Genomic DNA, 17451 nt, shown 5'->3' with positions numbered 1-17451 from the left:
CCTGGTCTACATGTTCCTCTTTTAGGCCTCTATCATTTTAAAAAAGTTACCCAAAAAAAGGTGCCTCATTCTTCACCAGTTACATTAACATAATAAACTACTTTCTACAAAGCACAGGAAATTTAAATAACTAAACAGTTACAAAATGAGTAGTTTCAAATAAAAAATGTTGCAAATCAATCAAACAAGAGCATCTGCATTGCAAGAAGATTTTATCCAAAGACTAAGACACAGATAGAAATCAAAAACTTTATTACAAAAATAAGTTACACTCACCTCCATTTTACAGTATAAAACAATTTATTTGCAGGAATGCAAAAAACGTTGTTGGCCACCAACAATAGTTTAAAACTGCTAACATCTTTTTTTCAAAAGGTGGTTGTTATGATTTTATTGAGGGAGTTAACTGTATAGAAAACTGGGATTGAAGAGCAGTTTCCTTTTTGCTATACCCGGGAAATAGAAATCCTTCACTGCAGTATCCCTTCTACCACTATGTGACTGTGATCCCTCACCAAATCATAGCAGCTAACGTTAGGCACACATGCTCACTGGCTGGGCAATATGGCAATTCAGTCATCCATCAAGATTAACTCGAAAATTCTTTTTAAAAGTTGCTGACTTGGGAGCTGGAAAGGGATCATTCAGGATTAACATGATCTTATATAATGGATTGGATTAGGTTGTTTTACATGATGTTTGAAAATGTCTTGGTATTTATATAAAAACAAACCCACTGGAATAATACAGTGGCACAAAAGGGACACTGCAGGGCTTTATTTTTGTTTTTCTTTTTTTTCTCTTTTTTTTTTAAATCAAAGGCAGTTGGATGCCTGTGATGTTGAAGCCTTTACAAAAGTAACATTTTATCCGAAAAACTATACAACCAGTAACTACATACTCTGAAGAAGCAAGGCGGCTAATTCAGTTCAAAATAGGATAAAAGCAGGGCTTGTTCAGACTCATCATATGAGATTGTTTTGCATGCCCAGTTTGACTGTTTGCAGTGTCAGAGCCGCAGCTAAAATGACTATATTACATTAAGTACATTGTTATTGCGCTGCAGCTCTTGTGCATATTTTGTATGAAAACAAGCCCTGCTTTCATCAATATAGTTTCCCTATTTACAGTACAGGCCGGGTAGTTTAGTCCTCTGTACTGAGGTAGTCAACCAACCCTTTAAAGACAAGTTCTGAAAAGAACCACTTTCATGGAATGCCTGACTTATCCATGCCAGGTGGGTACACCCTAAAAACCTGCAAATGTTCTCTGTCAAACATCCAGATCAAACGATTAAGAACATGGATATTCCGACAATAAGAATTGCGATTAGCACAAAAATATACAATAGCATCAAGCTCCTTTGAGCCACTTCAAACCCAAGAACTTAAAAAAGTGCAATTTCTTCAATAATTATTTAAAAATGGCATGTTCAGGGACAGGGAAGGGGGAGATTGTAAGGGCAATATATATAGAGCCCTGTAAATAAGGGCTGGGTACAGGGGTTCGGGACAAAGAGGCTGTGGCGAGTATTTAGAATCCTCCGGTCATCTTTTTAAGGTGGCAGTTTCAGAAAGAAATGAAAATAATAAAAAAAAAACATGGGGGGGAGGGGAGATGCTTCTTCTGTAAGGCTGGAATATCATTGGACCTTTTTGTCGTGCTCTTTTTTTGTTTCAACATCCATTGCAGCTTACGGTGTAACCCCACACATCAAGTCAGTATCCACTTTGACAGGTCAGGACCGCCCTCGGCCCCGTTTCCCTGCTGGACCAATGACAGGAAGGATAGAATTAGTACAGAATCTTGTTGCACACATTTCCCATCACTCAGCATACTGAAAAAATTTAGACTGAAGACTGTTTTTGCCACTAGAAAGGGACTCAGCTGGCCACCTTAAAAAAGTATAGTATGCTGTGAATGACCTTTGTCCGCTGGCAAACACGCTGACGGGCTGCTCTGAAAGATAACACCTGTCAAGGATTAGTTATGAGGCCAATAAGCAGGTGCAACTTTAAGTGCAGCCTTATGATTACTTCCAACATCATTTCAAGACAATCAATACCTGCAAAGTTGGTCCTACTCAACTCCCCTCCTTCACAGATGCTTTCTTTTGCTAATCTGCTATACCTAGCTTGGTGTTTTGATAACTGACCCACAGACAGAAAATATGCAGAGAGATCAGTAGCCTTGTGTTACTCAGGACTTCTAAAAGCAGACTTATCTAGTGAGCAGTAATTATCTGTATTAGTCACCACAGTGTGACAAATTAGATTTTACCACCTCAAACTAACTTTAAAATTTACCTCTGCTTGCTCCAGGGCCCCCTCGCTGCGAGAAGCCCACTCGGCCCCTCGGTGTGACGCCACCGCGGCCCCTGGTCTGACTGGCACCACCACCGCCACGGACTCCTCCCCTCGCTCCTCGTACTCTCCCAGACCCCTGGAAGTCATCATAGCCGTAGTATGGGTCATCATAGCCGCCCCGGTAGTTGTGGTAGTCGTATCCATAGTAATCGTAATAGTCTTCATAGCCATAATAGTCAGGGGGGTAGGAATAACCTCCCCGCCCACCTCGGCCTCTGCCTCTTGTGGGTGGTGGCATGTGGGGAGGTCCGTAATAATAGTATTCATCATACCTGAAAGATCATACAAAGAATAAACATAAACATGGCACCTTGATTTATACAAAATTGATGAAACAGGATTGAGAGTTGCATTGTTCCCGCTTACATTTGTGTTTTAGCGAGTTGTCTCTGGGCTTTGCGCTCTTTCCTCTTCTGATCAGGGGGCTTGGCAAAGACGATTTCAATATGCTCTCCTTCAAGGTCTTTGCCGTTCAGATCAGCCAAAGCCTGAAATTAACAAAAACGACCAAATTAGGTTTTTACTGAAATAAACTTTAGTTGAAGTCATGATAACTGTCAGTTCAGTGGAAAAGGTTTTTTTGCCAATACCTTCACTGCACCATCTCTTTCCTCAAAGTGGATGAAGGCATAGTCTTTTAACTTTTTCACCCGTTCCAGCTTGCCAAATTGACTGAAGGCCTTTTCAAGTATCTCCTCTGTAACGGTGCTCGCCAAGTTCCTCACAAACAGCACCTTGACCTGGTAATGGAAACAAAGGGTTCAGTTTGTTTCAGAAAAGGTAAAAAATACACTACACATTACATCTACAGCAGACAGGCATAGAAAGAAAACTAATGTTCGTCACACATGCACTTAAAGTATGCTCGCCCCGTGCCTTACCTTGGCCATGACTTCTGGGTCTGGGTCCTCGATGGGATCAGCCCACTCCACGGTGACCACATTTCCCCACACCTTCACCTTGCCGCTCATCAGTCGGCGGCGGGCCTGAGCTGCAGTCTTGTGGTCTTCATACTCCAAGAAACAAAAGCCCCGATTCTTCTTCTTGTCGTCTGGCTGGTGGTACAATATGACATCATTTAGACCCTCTGTAGAGACAAGAAACAAGGGAGAGAGGTGGAGAAAAGGTAACGGGGGTTAACTGGATTGAATCAATAGAAATCACTTACACCAATGGCCTAACAACAAACTGGTGACATCAAATCTGCTTTAGAAACAAAACAAAAAAAATCTACAATTTATAGACTTTATTCCAAAACAAATTATGAAAACGCTCAATATCCATAATTGTGTTAAAAAAAAAAAAAAAAACCTGTCACTCATGAGATATCTACCTAACCTTAGGTGCAGAAAATGTGTGAAAAATTTTAACAGTTTAGTGTCCAGTCAGATCTTAGCGGTAAACCATCATGGTAACGTGAGTCACTCCGTCATAGAAATGAAGTCATCATTTGGACACAAACAGGAAATGCTTTAATCAAACTGTCAAAGTTTCACCCACTGATTCTTTCAGAACAACTATTTAATGAAGGGCAAATATAAATCAAAAAGTAAAGCAAAAAGTAAGCATTAAAATGTAGGAATGAAGCCGTTGGATAAATAGTACACCAAATATTATATGTAAAGAAAAATCAAAGGATGGTGCTGACTCACCCGTGACCTTTGCAAATTCTTCAACAATCTGCTCTTTTGTTTTACTCTTGGGGATGGAGCCAACAAAAAGTCTATTATTGGCCACAGAGATGCACACACCGATGTGTTTACCTGGTCGAATTTCATTGTTGTTGCACTGCGGAAATATGGAGGATATTGTTGGAGAATAAGAAAACAACTCTTAGCACCTTTGTTGACTAAATTCTACTGACAAACAACTCCAACAGACCCTCCCTTTCTGGTTTGCAGGGAAGTAAACGTACCAATTTGACAGCCTGTTGTGCAGCTTCTTTAGTGCAGAAAGTGACAAAGGCATAGCCTCTGTTGAGGCCACTGAGAGGATCCATCATCAGACGCAAGTCCCAGATAGGGCCAGCCTTCTCAAACAGCGGAACCAGCTCATCCTCAAAGAGGTCTCTGGGGATTTTGCCTACAAATATCTGCCAGGTTGAAAGCAAAGGAAAATATGGTAAATAAGATCACCTCTTAACTTGACATGCAAAGTAAAGACAAGGGATAGATAACATTTCAGTAAAAAAGGTGTCCAGTCAGCTCTTAGCGGTAAACTGTCAGTGTAACCATGGTTACTACAGAAGACAACAAAAAGTTTCATCATGTGGACACCATATGAAACCTGATGCACGTGGCCCATAGACTGCATCATTCTTACATCTCTATGCTTAATGAATGGTGTCAAGTTATGTTCTGCACCTCTGTTCCGATGGTGGGCTGTGCCCCTGAGTGAGCAGACTCTGGTGGGGGACCTCCATACTTCCTCTGGCCTGTTGTCACATCAAGTGTGTAGCCAGTTCTCTCCAGCAAAGCCTGATTATTAAAAAAAAGAACATGAAAAAGAAAGGATAGTTGTTAATGACAGTAATAGTTACCAAGTAGACCTGTGGGAAAGTACATCAAAAGCATGCAAGAAAGGACAAAAAAAATCTATCTAGTCTTACATTCAAACAGCATCCTGGTTATAGAAAGCAACTACACTCACCAGCAACTTTATTTAGGTACACCTGTTCAACTACTCGTTAACTCAAAAACCTAAATCAGCCAATCATGAGGCAGCTACTGCATTAAGGCACATAGACATGGGCAAGGTGATAAGTCGATGTTCACACCAAGGATCGGTATAAGGAAGGTGATTTATGTGACTTTGAACGTGACATGGTTACTGGTGCCAGGCGGGCTGGTTTGAACATTTCAGCAACTGCTAATCTACTGCAAACTCCATGCACAGCTATCTTTAGGGTTTACTGAGTATGATCTGAAAAAGAGAAAATATCCATTGAGTGGCACTTCTGTGGGCTAAATGGCTCGTTGACTCAGGAGAATGGCCAGACTGTTTCGAGCTGATATTAAGTCAACAATTACTCAAATGACCACTTGTTACAACAGAGGTATGCAGAATAGCATCTCTGAACAAACAGCACACCGAACACTGAGGAAGCAGATGGGCTACAGCATTAGAGGACCACACTATATGCCATTGCTGTCAGCTAAGAACAGGGAAGTCTGATATTTCCAGCTTGATAATGCGCCATCTCAAACTTTAAATCATCTCAGTAAATAAATTTGTTTAAAAAGAAAAAAAAAATGTATACACTGTACTTAAATGGTATCTGCAGTCAATCCACCAGTGAAACCTTGGTATAAGGTGGATCTGGAGATTTGCACCATGGGCGTGCAGCGGACAAATCTAGAGCAACTGTGTGATGCTATCTCACGAATATGGACAAAAATGTTTTCAGCCTCTTGCTGAATCTATGGTTAAGATTTGTTTCTTTTAATGATTAACACTTTTTTTCTAATACGAAAAAACATGAAACAAGAACAGTAAAGGACAATATACACCAATAGAACTAAAAACAGCAGACTAAGATAATTAACTCGCAAAGAAAAGGAACAATTAAAATGCAAGTAAACCACATAAAAAAGTGAAGCCTGCAACATTATTGGGACCAGGTACAAAATCTTTTCGAAATTTCAAAGAATACTATGCTTTCTAGTATTAATACTTCTATGCTGCCCAGCAAGAGAAGGATATCCGTTCATACACTGCCACACCAGCAAGCAGATTATGCCAGTCCGTGACTGGCGGTGCGTGAGCTGCCTTCCATTGTCGAACAAGCAGTCTCCTACCCAGCATGATAGTGGTCTGGACCCATTCAGTATGTATAGAGGAAGTTGCGTTACTCAGGGTGGACGGATCCACCTCCATGAAGGCAAAGGGGGGGGTCCAACCTAGTACTAGCAAGGTGTACCACCTTGAGTGGCCAGTGAGTATATACTTTTACACTCAAAAGCAATGCATCAGCATTAAATCAGATACAACTTTCTGAATATAGGTTTAGTTCTCACTTTGATTTTGGCTTCATCTGGTCCTTTATTGGTGTCCGACACTTTGGTCCCCTGTTTCTCTCTCTGTCTGTACGTCTTCATCACGCCACAAAGAAAGGCACTTTTGTTCTGAAAGAAAAAGAGACAAGTATGTCAATTGTATAATTATGTAAAAAAAAACATGCCAACATCATTAGGACAACTTCTGATTCCTGGTTCAAACTAAAGATGTTAATGAATAAGCTAAATCTATCTTGTAGATAAGATCAATGAAAGATTTTAGCTATTGTGCAAGCACAATTCAACTACTTGTCATTATACAGCACACCACGCAAGAGGACAATCATCTACTTTGTATTAAGGCAACAGAAATCAAAAGGTCAGAGTTTGCTAATCAATAAATAAACAGTGTCGCATGGATACCTGAACATGTGAGAGGTCGCTGTCCTTAAATTGCAAGAGAACTTGCAGAGCACCTTCCTCGTTGAATTCTTTTAGAGCCTCAATCGCTCGATCATCTAAGTCACTGTGTGACACCAAACCTGCAGGATTGGAGGACAAGACAGAAATAATGAGCTACTAATAGGAAAGAGTGAAAAGGCTCCAATTACTATCTCAAATAGAAACATTTGCATGCAAATAATTTTGCATAACAAATATATTTTACATTGTGTAATGGATAAATAATGATTACTACAATTAGGAAGGAGGAGCGGGACCAGCTTAATCCAATGGAGCTGAATTGAGTAGTAAGGCTGCACTTTACTCTTCAACCAGCAAATTTTCAACAGAACTAATCACAACAGATGTGACAGTGCAACTCGATATTCCAGTACCCCTCTATACTACGGCTGGGAGTTTCTAATGAGCCGGTCTGCATTCTCCTCTATGGAGGGGCCGTCACCTGTCCCAGGCAGCCACACACCAGACAGCTGCTGCCATTGTTTCTGTCTCAGTCCCATCTGGCTGAAAAGGCCAGACTGGTACTTTTTTAGATCTGAGCGACCAAACAAGTCCTAAAATGACCCCAAACTTTGTCAAGGCAGCTCGACCCATATAACTGGTAAGGATCTGGCCACAGTAACATACCTAAGCTGTTATATACTTACACCAGTACATCACCCTGCAATAATGTTTTGGGATGCAGAGAAACCTCATAGAAATGAATGGAGAAACCTGACAGGCTCACCAAGACACTCCCAGGGAGAGGACAATTAATTTGCCCTGACACCAGTGATCATGCAACCATGTTGGGAATGCAAATGCTGAAATCATTTACACATTTTCACTGGTAATGTGTAATTTAACATTTTGTAGCACTGCAGTACCCATTTTGGTAGGAAACCACAAAAAGTTGCTTCATGATCCCAATTCCCCCATTCAAAAAGGTGATAAAATGACAGTACATGCAAGAAATTGATAAACATAAAAATTGCATATTTGATATGCAAGTATATTCATTGTGCCTTACCTGCTATGTAAATTTCATCTAGTTTTTCAGCAACTTTCTGTGGTAAACCAGCTTCTAATAAAGTCTGGAAGTGCTCAGAATGGGTAACTGCAGCAGAGGTGTCCATTGGTTCTTCTGGACCATTTCCATTAATATGTTCAGTGGCCATGTCTCCAGAAATCTGTGTAAATGCAATGAGCCAAATTAATCCTGGGTCAAGGGCAAGACTTTGAATGTGTTCAGAAGAGTGCAAAGTCTCAGAGGCTCATCAGGAAAATCTTTTTTTTTTTTTAAATTGGTTATTGGATACAGGGTGACTTTTATATTAATAAGCACAGCATTTCAATAAATATGGGATGTTTCTGTGTGCAAAACAAGTACAGTCTGGAGACTTTTCACTATCCTGACTTAACACTTGCAGCTTTCAGCTTGCATGAGACAGAAGCTCAGAAACCTGTTTATAGGCAGTTGACAGATGTTTGAACATTGCAAGCGAAACAAGACAATGCACATAGATTTCTCCACAAAAATCACTTGAATGTCAGTAATACTAGAGGGTGTGTGTATGTCCATGTGGCAGCATTTTTCATTTTTGGTTTTGTTAAGAAGTCGATGGTGCGAAGTTCACTTTCTAACGCCTGTAACTCAACCCTCTTAGTCGATGCTGTTGTAGACGCCTTGTCTGCTTTTGGTCTCTAAATTACATGTTAACTTACCTTCACACTGCTGACTTCAGCACGGGCTAGATAGCCAATACACGTGTTCCATCAGAGAGTGAGCCCCGGTTTCCGGTAGCTGACCAATGAGCACGTATGCAACCTTTAGCATATTGTCTGACACTGTCGTGACACTTTACCTTGCAACACTGAGGTAAATACTTGAATTGTCATGTTAATGGCAACTCAATTAGTTTGTATGGACATAAACTGACGCGTGAACTTGTGCAAACAGCAATCTAACTGCCCTATGATCACATCACTATATCCGGCAAAGCTGGACTGAGCAAAACGTGGACGGCATTCTTTTGTTTTGCCCTAACATTTATTTTAGCTAACGTTACCGTTGTCTTATATTATCTTAAAGAAATCATGCAACCGATATCTTGCAATATCGGTTAATCTAATTATATCGGCAAGCACGTGCGCTTTTTCCTTGTGGTTAAAAACATTCAGCATAAGTAAACTATAAACCCCCCCCCCGTGCAAAATCAATCTGGGATTTATAATAATAGCATGTCTTGGGGAATAAATTATTTAGAAGTGATGTTAATGATAATGTTGAAATAAGCGAGGGAGGGACCGACTCGCACACGTTGAGGCTAGCTAGCTAGTTAGCGGGCTAGTTTGCACAGCTAATGTTCATGCTAACTAGGGACCCTCATCGGAACAATAACATTACGCGTTAGTATGCATTTTCTGTGAATGCATCCGCTTTTAGTAGTACAAGCCCGGCAAAGGAGCATTTCAGCTTGTACGATAGTAACGCATGATGGTCAATTCGTGCTAAGATACCTGGCTTTTACCAGCTAGCTGCTGTTAGCACACGATGACAATGAGCATGTCAATTCTATGATCTGTCAAAATAGGCTATCTGAAGCTAGCATGCTAATTCGAACGGGTTTTCAGTGAGGCCATTGTTACAACGTCATTTGTCGGCACGGACTTCGCCCGTTGCCTAAGTGTGGCTTTTTAAAAATGTATTAAGATTCAATGAGGCCTTGAAAGCTAAGACGTTTTAGCCTGCTAGGTGCGTGGTTTGTCAACGTGCCGCCATGTAGGAAGAGTCCATTTTCAAAAAGCCGGTCTGGAGAACTCGTTCCCAACCACCACCACCAGTTTCCACATTGTTTGAAACAAGCACCGCACGATTCAAGTCTTTTTAGCAGTCAATTAAGCAACAATCACGTGACCAAAATAGTAGCAATCGCCCTACCTGCCGCTGGATCACCAACGTGTATGGTGTTGGTTATTTAGGAAGATAAATGTGATATTTAAAAGACAGAAAAAGTGTAAAACTCCCGGCACTGATCCGGCTTCAGTCATTCACTCTTGATGATGTAAAATGGCTGCCACGTTCACGCCTCGAGTTTTGTCTCATCGATGGGGTTTCTTGGACAGCCCCGCACGGGCTTGCCTTGTATGCATTTTACACAGAAGAGCAGCAGGTCATTTAAAGCATCCATCATAATTACTTACATATTACGAGGAATTTCACGAGAATTACATTTAGACTAAAAGCCAGACCTGAACTTCAATAGAAAAAGCGAACAATAATGATACAAAACAAGGACGTATAGAAAAAAATAACCTATTAATAATTAAGGCTAGTAATGATCTACCCACACCACAAATAATTCTAACAACATATTTTAAAGATGGCCATTATTCTAGGACAAAATAAACACATAGGGAATATCTAAAGGGAGATATGTGGGACCTTAAACCAACACTTGTACTTTCTAGGCTACCTCACAGTATTTCGGCAGAGTGCTTGTCTGGAGGTGGTAGGTCCCACTTTCCACCACACCGTGTCACTCTTCTCATTGATTTAACCCTAATCTGCTGCATGAACAAAAGAATAGGTCAGAGTAGCCTATGTGTGCCTGCCTGTGTGTGCAGCTTGGAAACTGATTATTTGTTTGATACAACATGAGGGGCAAGGGTTTGCACTGCTGAATAGTTCTTTATTAATGTTTTGCAAAACAACATGGCTTTTTTTCTGATTTTGTATTTTTGCAACATTATGCTAGGAAAGATTTATTGTAGGTTATTTGTCATTGTGCAGGCATTACAAACTGGATCAGGAAAAAACGTTCTTACCTGTGTCTATGTTTGTTGCATACAATTTAGATTGTAGACGACGCACATTTTATTTTTTCAGTATCAGTGTCTTAGTATGAATTGAAAGTGAGTGTTAACTGCAAAATTGGCAGTCAAAAATGTGGTCAAATTCCACTTGGTGCCATCTTTTTAAATGACAATATCTTGGTTTATCATGTTTGGACAGCCCAGGGTTAATACTTGATTTACTATTAGTAAAAAATTTAAATGCAAATAGGCCTACATTTCACTAACAATGCAATACATGATATGAATTTGGGATGAGGCTTTCTGCTGTTTTCATCAGTGAATCATGGACTTGTTTGGCTCATGGCTGAAATAATAAAACCGAAGCAGGTAACTGACTCCAACAACCCTATAGAGCACAGCTGGATGTTGATGGCTGGAAGACTTTGAGGAATGACTGACGCAGCTGTTGAGAAAGAGAGCTACAAAAACAAATGCATCTTAAGTAACACATTTTTGAACGGCATAAGACAGGACAAAAAGAACCATAGCAATGTGTAACATTCAGATTGGGAAAAAAGTAAATTAAATGTAAAATACTATCAAAACCATTAAATAAATGTTATGTAAACAAATACTTCCAGTGACCCAGAAAACTCACAAGTGGAGTTCAGAATAATGTATGTTTTGAATTTATGGGACTATAATAAGTGTATTGCTCGTGTCTGTGAAGGCTCCTCAGGGAACAATCATAGCTCAACTATTTTCTGGTACAAAATAACACGGCCAGTGTTTCATTCAGCCTTAGTAGGCAGATGGTGCCAAGACTGTAAGAGGTCCTCTGTAAGTTTTCAGATATTAGCCAGAACTTGTAATTCTGAACTGCAAAAACGATCAAATAAGCCTTTTTTTTTGTTTTAAGTGAAGATCCAGTTTCTGAAGTCAGCATCATATTCATAGATGTATTACTAATTTTTAAAAAAGAGCTGAAGTATATAATTTAGGTGATACTGTAATATTTAGGTTTCAGTTGGTGACTTTCGACGTATTAAAATCATAATGTTCTGAGTTTGAGAAGTTAAGGAGGTCTTTATTGACATCAATATCGCCCATTTAAATCAGAGTTAATACATTCCATATGAAACTAATTTGGTAATAAGATTTTGTATTTTTATTTAATTAATTTGACAATCTTGGATACGCATGCTTATATAAATATTATGACAGGGACCTTCCCAGACATTCTGAGGGGCTGTTGCTCTAACCTGAAAAGAGGGCAATAGTGTGCAACATGATGTAAACATGACAATGTTTCGAAGCAAATTTGGAGATTTTTATTCACAGGGCATACCTTTGGTTATAACATCTGATGTCAATCATTCCCACTTCTTCAATAGGGCATATAGGGCATCAAGTCCTTTTTTATATGCGGCTCTGTGTCGCCCCATCTCTGTGTCTAGTGGAGGATGATATGGTGATTTAATTTGGTCTAAATTAAGCAGTTACAGGCTTCTTCTATTTATACAAGCACAAAAGCAAAAATGCAACTTTTTCCCCTCCAGAGGGACAGCTCAGGCAAAGACAGCAAATGTTCTGTTACTCTACATAATGTTTCTCTGTCTCCGAGAATGTCTGCTTTGTTTGATGTACAGTTACTACAGTATAAGAGCCTCTGATGAAGAGCAGAGCTACGACTTAGGTTTCTTGAGTGAGATAAAGGGCTGTTATTGTCCCTCTATTAAAGATCTCTCATGCCACCGTGTGGAGAGTGTCCTAAGCGAAATGATCTTGCTTCTGAACAATTTAGCAAAGCCTCTGATGTCTTAGAAGCAAGAAGATAAGTGTGTATGCCATGCGTGTGTGAAATTAAATTACCTAAGACAAATTATTACAGTTATATTCACTAAAAATGGTGCTTTGCCTTAAGTTAATAAAAAAACAGAGTACTGTATAAATGCAGCAAATAGTTTAATTTATGCACTGGTCTGTAATTTAGTGCAACATTTTTAAAATTTGCAAAAGGCAAGCATATACAAGGCATCTTCTGGTTAGTTTATCAGACAAAATATATGCAACTCATATAATAAATATATAAAAATCAGCCTGCTCAAACCTCTTTCATTTTATGAATATTTTAGTCATCCCTCAGTTTTGGGAATGAGCCAAGAGCCGGGCTGAGTACAGACCGAACCTGCAAACATCAATGTGTCTCCTGTGCTCTCTCCTCTACAGCAACAGTGACAGTGTTGACACTGGGGGCCCTGAGAATATATCTGACTAGTGTTTCACCGAGCGTGACCGCGTAGGCTAGACAATTTACTCTACATCTCTGTGGCTCTCATCCTCATCCAGCGAGATCAATGTACCATACAAAGAGAGAGTCGGAGCTACCTGCAGAACATAAGAAACACCATAAATCAGGAGGCTGTGAAGCAGAACGATGAGATAATTCAGAAATAGAGAGAAGGAAGCTGCACATGTCTTCAAACTAATCACCTGTGCCTTTACTCTCTTTTTAATATTAAAATTATTGTTAATGAACTGCTGTTGGGCTTTAATGTACAGCACTTTCCAGGTGTCTTGAATATCTCATAACATCTTATTTCTTGTATCTTCATCAAGTGTGATGTTATATAATACAATTATATGATTAAAAAGCTGTCAGATTTTGAGCAATGTGATGTTATTCACTTTTATCAGTTGATGTTTGAGATTCTGTTTTTATTCTTAATTGTTTTTTTCAGTAATATATATACTCAAAAGATGTGTATGTGTCAATTGTGTTTGATTGACAGGACATTTAGTTTGAGGACAATTTAAGGACATGTGCCACATAAAGCAATAGCACACAATGCAGCAGTCATTGATATCAATCATATCAGCTTGAATGACAATTAGACATTTATTACACGTTACAATGGTGTTACAAATGCTGCGATAGAAGCCCAAAAACCGCTTTTAAATTTCTTTGTGATTTAAAACATCTTGTCTTCCACACTTCCACACAGCCTATTGAATTACGAGTCTTAGGACAAGGATTTATCACCAGCACAACCAAGGACACAGGATAGGGGTACTTAAGCAAACACATAGATAAAATGCGATATCAATTAATATTCATCCTTGACATTTCGGATGTTGGAGGTTGATAGATGGAAACTCATTAACAACTATCAGATATCTCTCCATTTATTCATAACTTATTCCATCCATCAATTCCTCCAGTTTTAAACAAGCCACGACACTGAGTATTGCCTGAATATATATATATATATATATATATATATATATATATATATATATATACAGGTAAAAAATAATACACCCAAAATAAATAAATGATCGCTGCACTGTTTTATTGCATCGTAGTTAGATTCATTTAATGTTATGTGTTATCTGCAATTTATAATCTCCTCATACATACCTGGACACTTAACTTCTTTTTTTAATAACTTTATCCACCACTTAAGTGCAATAATTTAATCCTACTGCTCATACAGTTATACATATTTTATCTTTTACATTTCCTCTATTTAACTTATCTGATTTAATTTTCCGTGAATTTCATTTCACCTGTATTCTAACATCTACTTCATATATATTTAACTTAGAGTTTATTGTTTTTTTAATATACTTTCTGTATTCATTTAGCTAAGAGTTTATGACAAGGCACAAATATAATAATGACTGATGTAGGGCTGCAATAAAGATTTCTTGAATGGTGTGCCGATTACATTTTTACGATTCATGGATTAATTGTTTAAAATATCGTAAATAGTGAGAAATTGGCCCCTTATATCATCAAATGTATTGTTTGAGAACCACATGAATTGTGACACGTTTCACCTTTTCTCTTTAAAAAGTCCCAAAATGATCACACGTAGGACTTGTGTGTCAATTTTATGTAATTTTCTGATAAATTGACATTTACTCAAGGAAACCTTAAAATAAGTCAATTAATTACTTTTACCAAGAGGCAGTCAGCCTTCACAATAGGGGCATGTATATTGATGACAACTCTATTTATGTGAATTTAATGTTTGAATGTGGGAGGAAATATTGTTATTGTCAAACATCTAAAGTCTACAAGTTTAAATGTTGAAGAATATTAAGAGTATAGAATCAATGTGATGCTATTCTTTACAACACTGAAGAGACAAATGGATCCAACAACTGTTTCAAAAATAACTCTATTACACCCTCACCACTTTAAATCATCAGCCTCAAACTTTTACACTCAATATAATGAAACAACAACAACAGGTTTAGGCCACTTGCAGCAACTTAACTGAAATGGCCAAGAAAAACTCAAACTATTGGCCGTCCCTTTGCTATGACACACAAATAATAACAACCTCCCCAGTTACCAAGTAACCAAAAAACCCAGGGATTAAATGCAGCATCCAATGTCAGGATGGAAGGATGATGTAAGTATGTTTTGTCTTTCTATGACTTTTTCTCATCATTTTGCCTTTTAAAGGGATTATGAGAAAGATGGTCAGTGAGTCAGTGAGATCATTGATAAGGTTGGTAGGTTTCGCCTAATCCAGGAAATGGCAACAGATTAAGGGACACAGGTATAAAAACACATGAAGGGAAGCAGTCCTCAATAAAAAGCTGGCCTGTACAGACACACAATGAGAAGGGAACTTTCTCTCAGCATGGTAATACTCTATATCTATCACTATCTCTTACACTCGCACTTTAATTCAACCAATTTTTGATTGACCATTTTCTTTTGTCTCCATAGGTAACTTCTGTAAACACAATGGGCTCAGTGAAATCGGCTGGACTGTCTTTTCTTCTGTTGTCTTTTCTTCTTTACATAGTTGATTCTTACCCCAACATTGACTTGTCAAACAGTAAGATTTCTTTATAATACAAATACTCATGTGTTAAGTACTCTTCTCTCAAATTTAGTACACAACCCATTGAGTTACTTTAGTAAATTAGCACCATTCTACTTTAATCTCTATTCACGTAGACTGTGCTTTTGATATCAGATCTCAGATGTCACTGAGACTGTAACACAAGCTGTCTGTGATCAATAGTTTTTTTTTTCTCCAGTGGGCTGTGAGGAGTGCACACTGAGAAAGAACAGTGTCTTCTCGAGGGATCGTCCGGTCTACCAGTGCATGGGCTGCTGCTTCTCCAGGGCGTACCCAACACCTCTCAAGGCCATGAAGACAATGACCATTCCAAAGAACATCACCTCGGAGGCAACGTGTTGTGTCGCAAAGCACAGCTACGAGGTACAGTTGGACAAAAGATAGCACAGACAAGCTTTTCTTAAATAAAACGGAACAAATGTATCTTGAGGAAATTAGGAAATGTTCTGCCTTATGGTGACTAAATATTCCAGTATGCAGGTATTATATGCTGTAGACTTTGTTAATAATCAATCTTGTGTCTTCTTCCTCATCTGTGCCTCTTTCAGACAGAGGTGGCCGGCATAAGGGTGAGAAACCATACAGACTGCCACTGCAGCACCTGCTATTTTCACAAGATATAAAGATGGTGAACTGAAGACCATTCTGCAGCACTGCACGAGCTCATTTCCATTTAAAAAAAACTATGTTCATGTGTTGCCAGATACTATTTTTGTAGCAACACTATGTCTGTGTAATTAGCCTATTCTTGAGTTGATAGATGTATATGATTCATTGTAGATTGAAAAGCAATTAAAATGTGCAGCCCAGATTTTGCATTTTCATGTATGGAATCATGGTGTGTGTCTGTTGGGAGCATTTTCTTTTTGCATGTGTTATGGAACGTTAAGTTGCTTTGGACAAATGCGTCTGCTAAATTAATGTAAATTAATGTAATTTAAGGAATAGTAGCACAAGTTACTCCCTGAAAACGAAAATTGACTCTAAGTTAATAACAGGTTTGTGCCACTCTCCAATAAGAAGTGTCAGCCGGAAAATATGTCACGTTGCCAATAAACAACAAAACTAAAAATTAAGACCGACATTGGAGAGAAGTTATTAAAATGCTTAAAAAAGGGAAGGATTATTATTAATATTTTTACCCTCTATAATTCATGACAACTGAGCAGACTGAATCTGTTGATGATGATGATCATGTGATATGATGAAAAACGGGCTTCAGAATGTAAATTAGTTTGAAATCAATTACGTTATAACTAATTTCAAGTGGGTGTAGTTGATGATGTGTAAAAAGTAGGGTACACCCATGAGCTTATTTGTGGAAATTAAGTTTGAGGGTAATATAAAACGCCAAGAAGTCATAGAAGAAGGTCTACTATACAATAAATAAAGTGATATTTTTGCATACTTTTTAAGCCAGATGTTTAAGTAAGAGTCTTTCAGATAAGGGACCCCTGTTAGTGAACATGTGCCCTGCTAAAGTGGCCCCCACCAAGTCACACTGAGTGTTGTTGAAGCTGATCCTGGTAGGGCGCACATTGAATACTCTGGATATCCAAAAAAGACAAGAACATCATGCCTCTGGGGTATTGAAGGTTGATTAAAAATGAATGCGAAATATAATAGAATTTGCTTCATATTGGAGGTTGTTCATCTAATGATGCTGTGCCTGGAGGTCATAGCTGACCTCTACTAGCTCTGCATGGATGGTAACAGCACGGGGGTCTCCAGGGACAGCCAGCAGTCCAATCATACTGAGATTATCTATTGAGCAAACACTTCACGTCCAGTTTGTGTGCAGAGTGTGACTTTGTGCCACTGTAAGGGACACGGATGCTTTGTTGACATCAGGGGGATGTGTATGTGGAGCACACTGTGTGCTCTCTCCCTTCCCCCCTCTGCGTGCGCGTGCGTGTGCGAGTCTGGCAGCGTAACATCTGTGCGTACGCGGTCGTGATTGTTGTG

The 17451-nt window shown here is 38.9% G+C and overlaps 2 protein-coding genes across 4 annotated transcripts; one reads left to right on the top strand and one right to left on the bottom strand.

The window, feature by feature from the left end:
- Window positions 1-235: 235 nt before the first annotated feature.
- LOC310954670 (heterogeneous nuclear ribonucleoprotein Q-like) lies at window positions 236-9863 on the bottom strand. 3 transcript variants are annotated; one of them, XM_083924278.1, is made up of 12 exons: window positions 9744-9863; window positions 7833-7992; window positions 6785-6903; window positions 6383-6490; window positions 4730-4843; window positions 4282-4458; window positions 4019-4154; window positions 3248-3453; window positions 2957-3106; window positions 2733-2854; window positions 2307-2638; window positions 236-1767 (listed from the first exon to the last, which is right to left on the bottom strand). In XM_083924278.1, the coding sequence occupies exons 2-12, from the start codon at window positions 7978-7980 to the stop codon at window positions 1739-1741; spliced, it is 1641 nt and encodes a 546-aa protein (XP_083780404.1). In that variant the 5' UTR covers window positions 7981-7992; window positions 9744-9863; the 3' UTR covers window positions 236-1738. The 3 variants fall into 3 exon arrangements, with proteins under 3 accessions (XP_083780404.1, XP_083780405.1, XP_083780406.1); XM_083924279.1 differs by having other exon boundaries at window positions 236-1764; XM_083924280.1 differs by lacking the exon at window positions 7833-7992 and having other exon boundaries at window positions 9744-9853.
- A 5502-nt stretch (window positions 9864-15365) lies between these two features.
- cga (glycoprotein hormones, alpha polypeptide) lies at window positions 15366-16109 on the top strand (the record flags this gene model as incomplete). Its single annotated transcript, XM_083924392.1, has 3 exons — window positions 15366-15459; window positions 15665-15849; window positions 16035-16109. The coding sequence occupies 3 exons, from the start codon at window positions 15366-15368 to the stop codon at window positions 16107-16109; spliced, it is 354 nt and encodes a 117-aa protein (XP_083780518.1).
- Window positions 16110-17451: the final 1342 nt, after the last annotated feature.

The sequence above is a fragment of the Echiichthys vipera genome, assembly GCF_963691815.1.
Source record: "Echiichthys vipera genome assembly, chromosome: 12".
In the NCBI taxonomy this organism is placed as follows: Eukaryota; Metazoa; Chordata; class Actinopteri; order Perciformes; family Trachinidae; genus Echiichthys; species Echiichthys vipera.
This window is presented reverse-complemented; position numbering and strand designations above follow the sequence as displayed.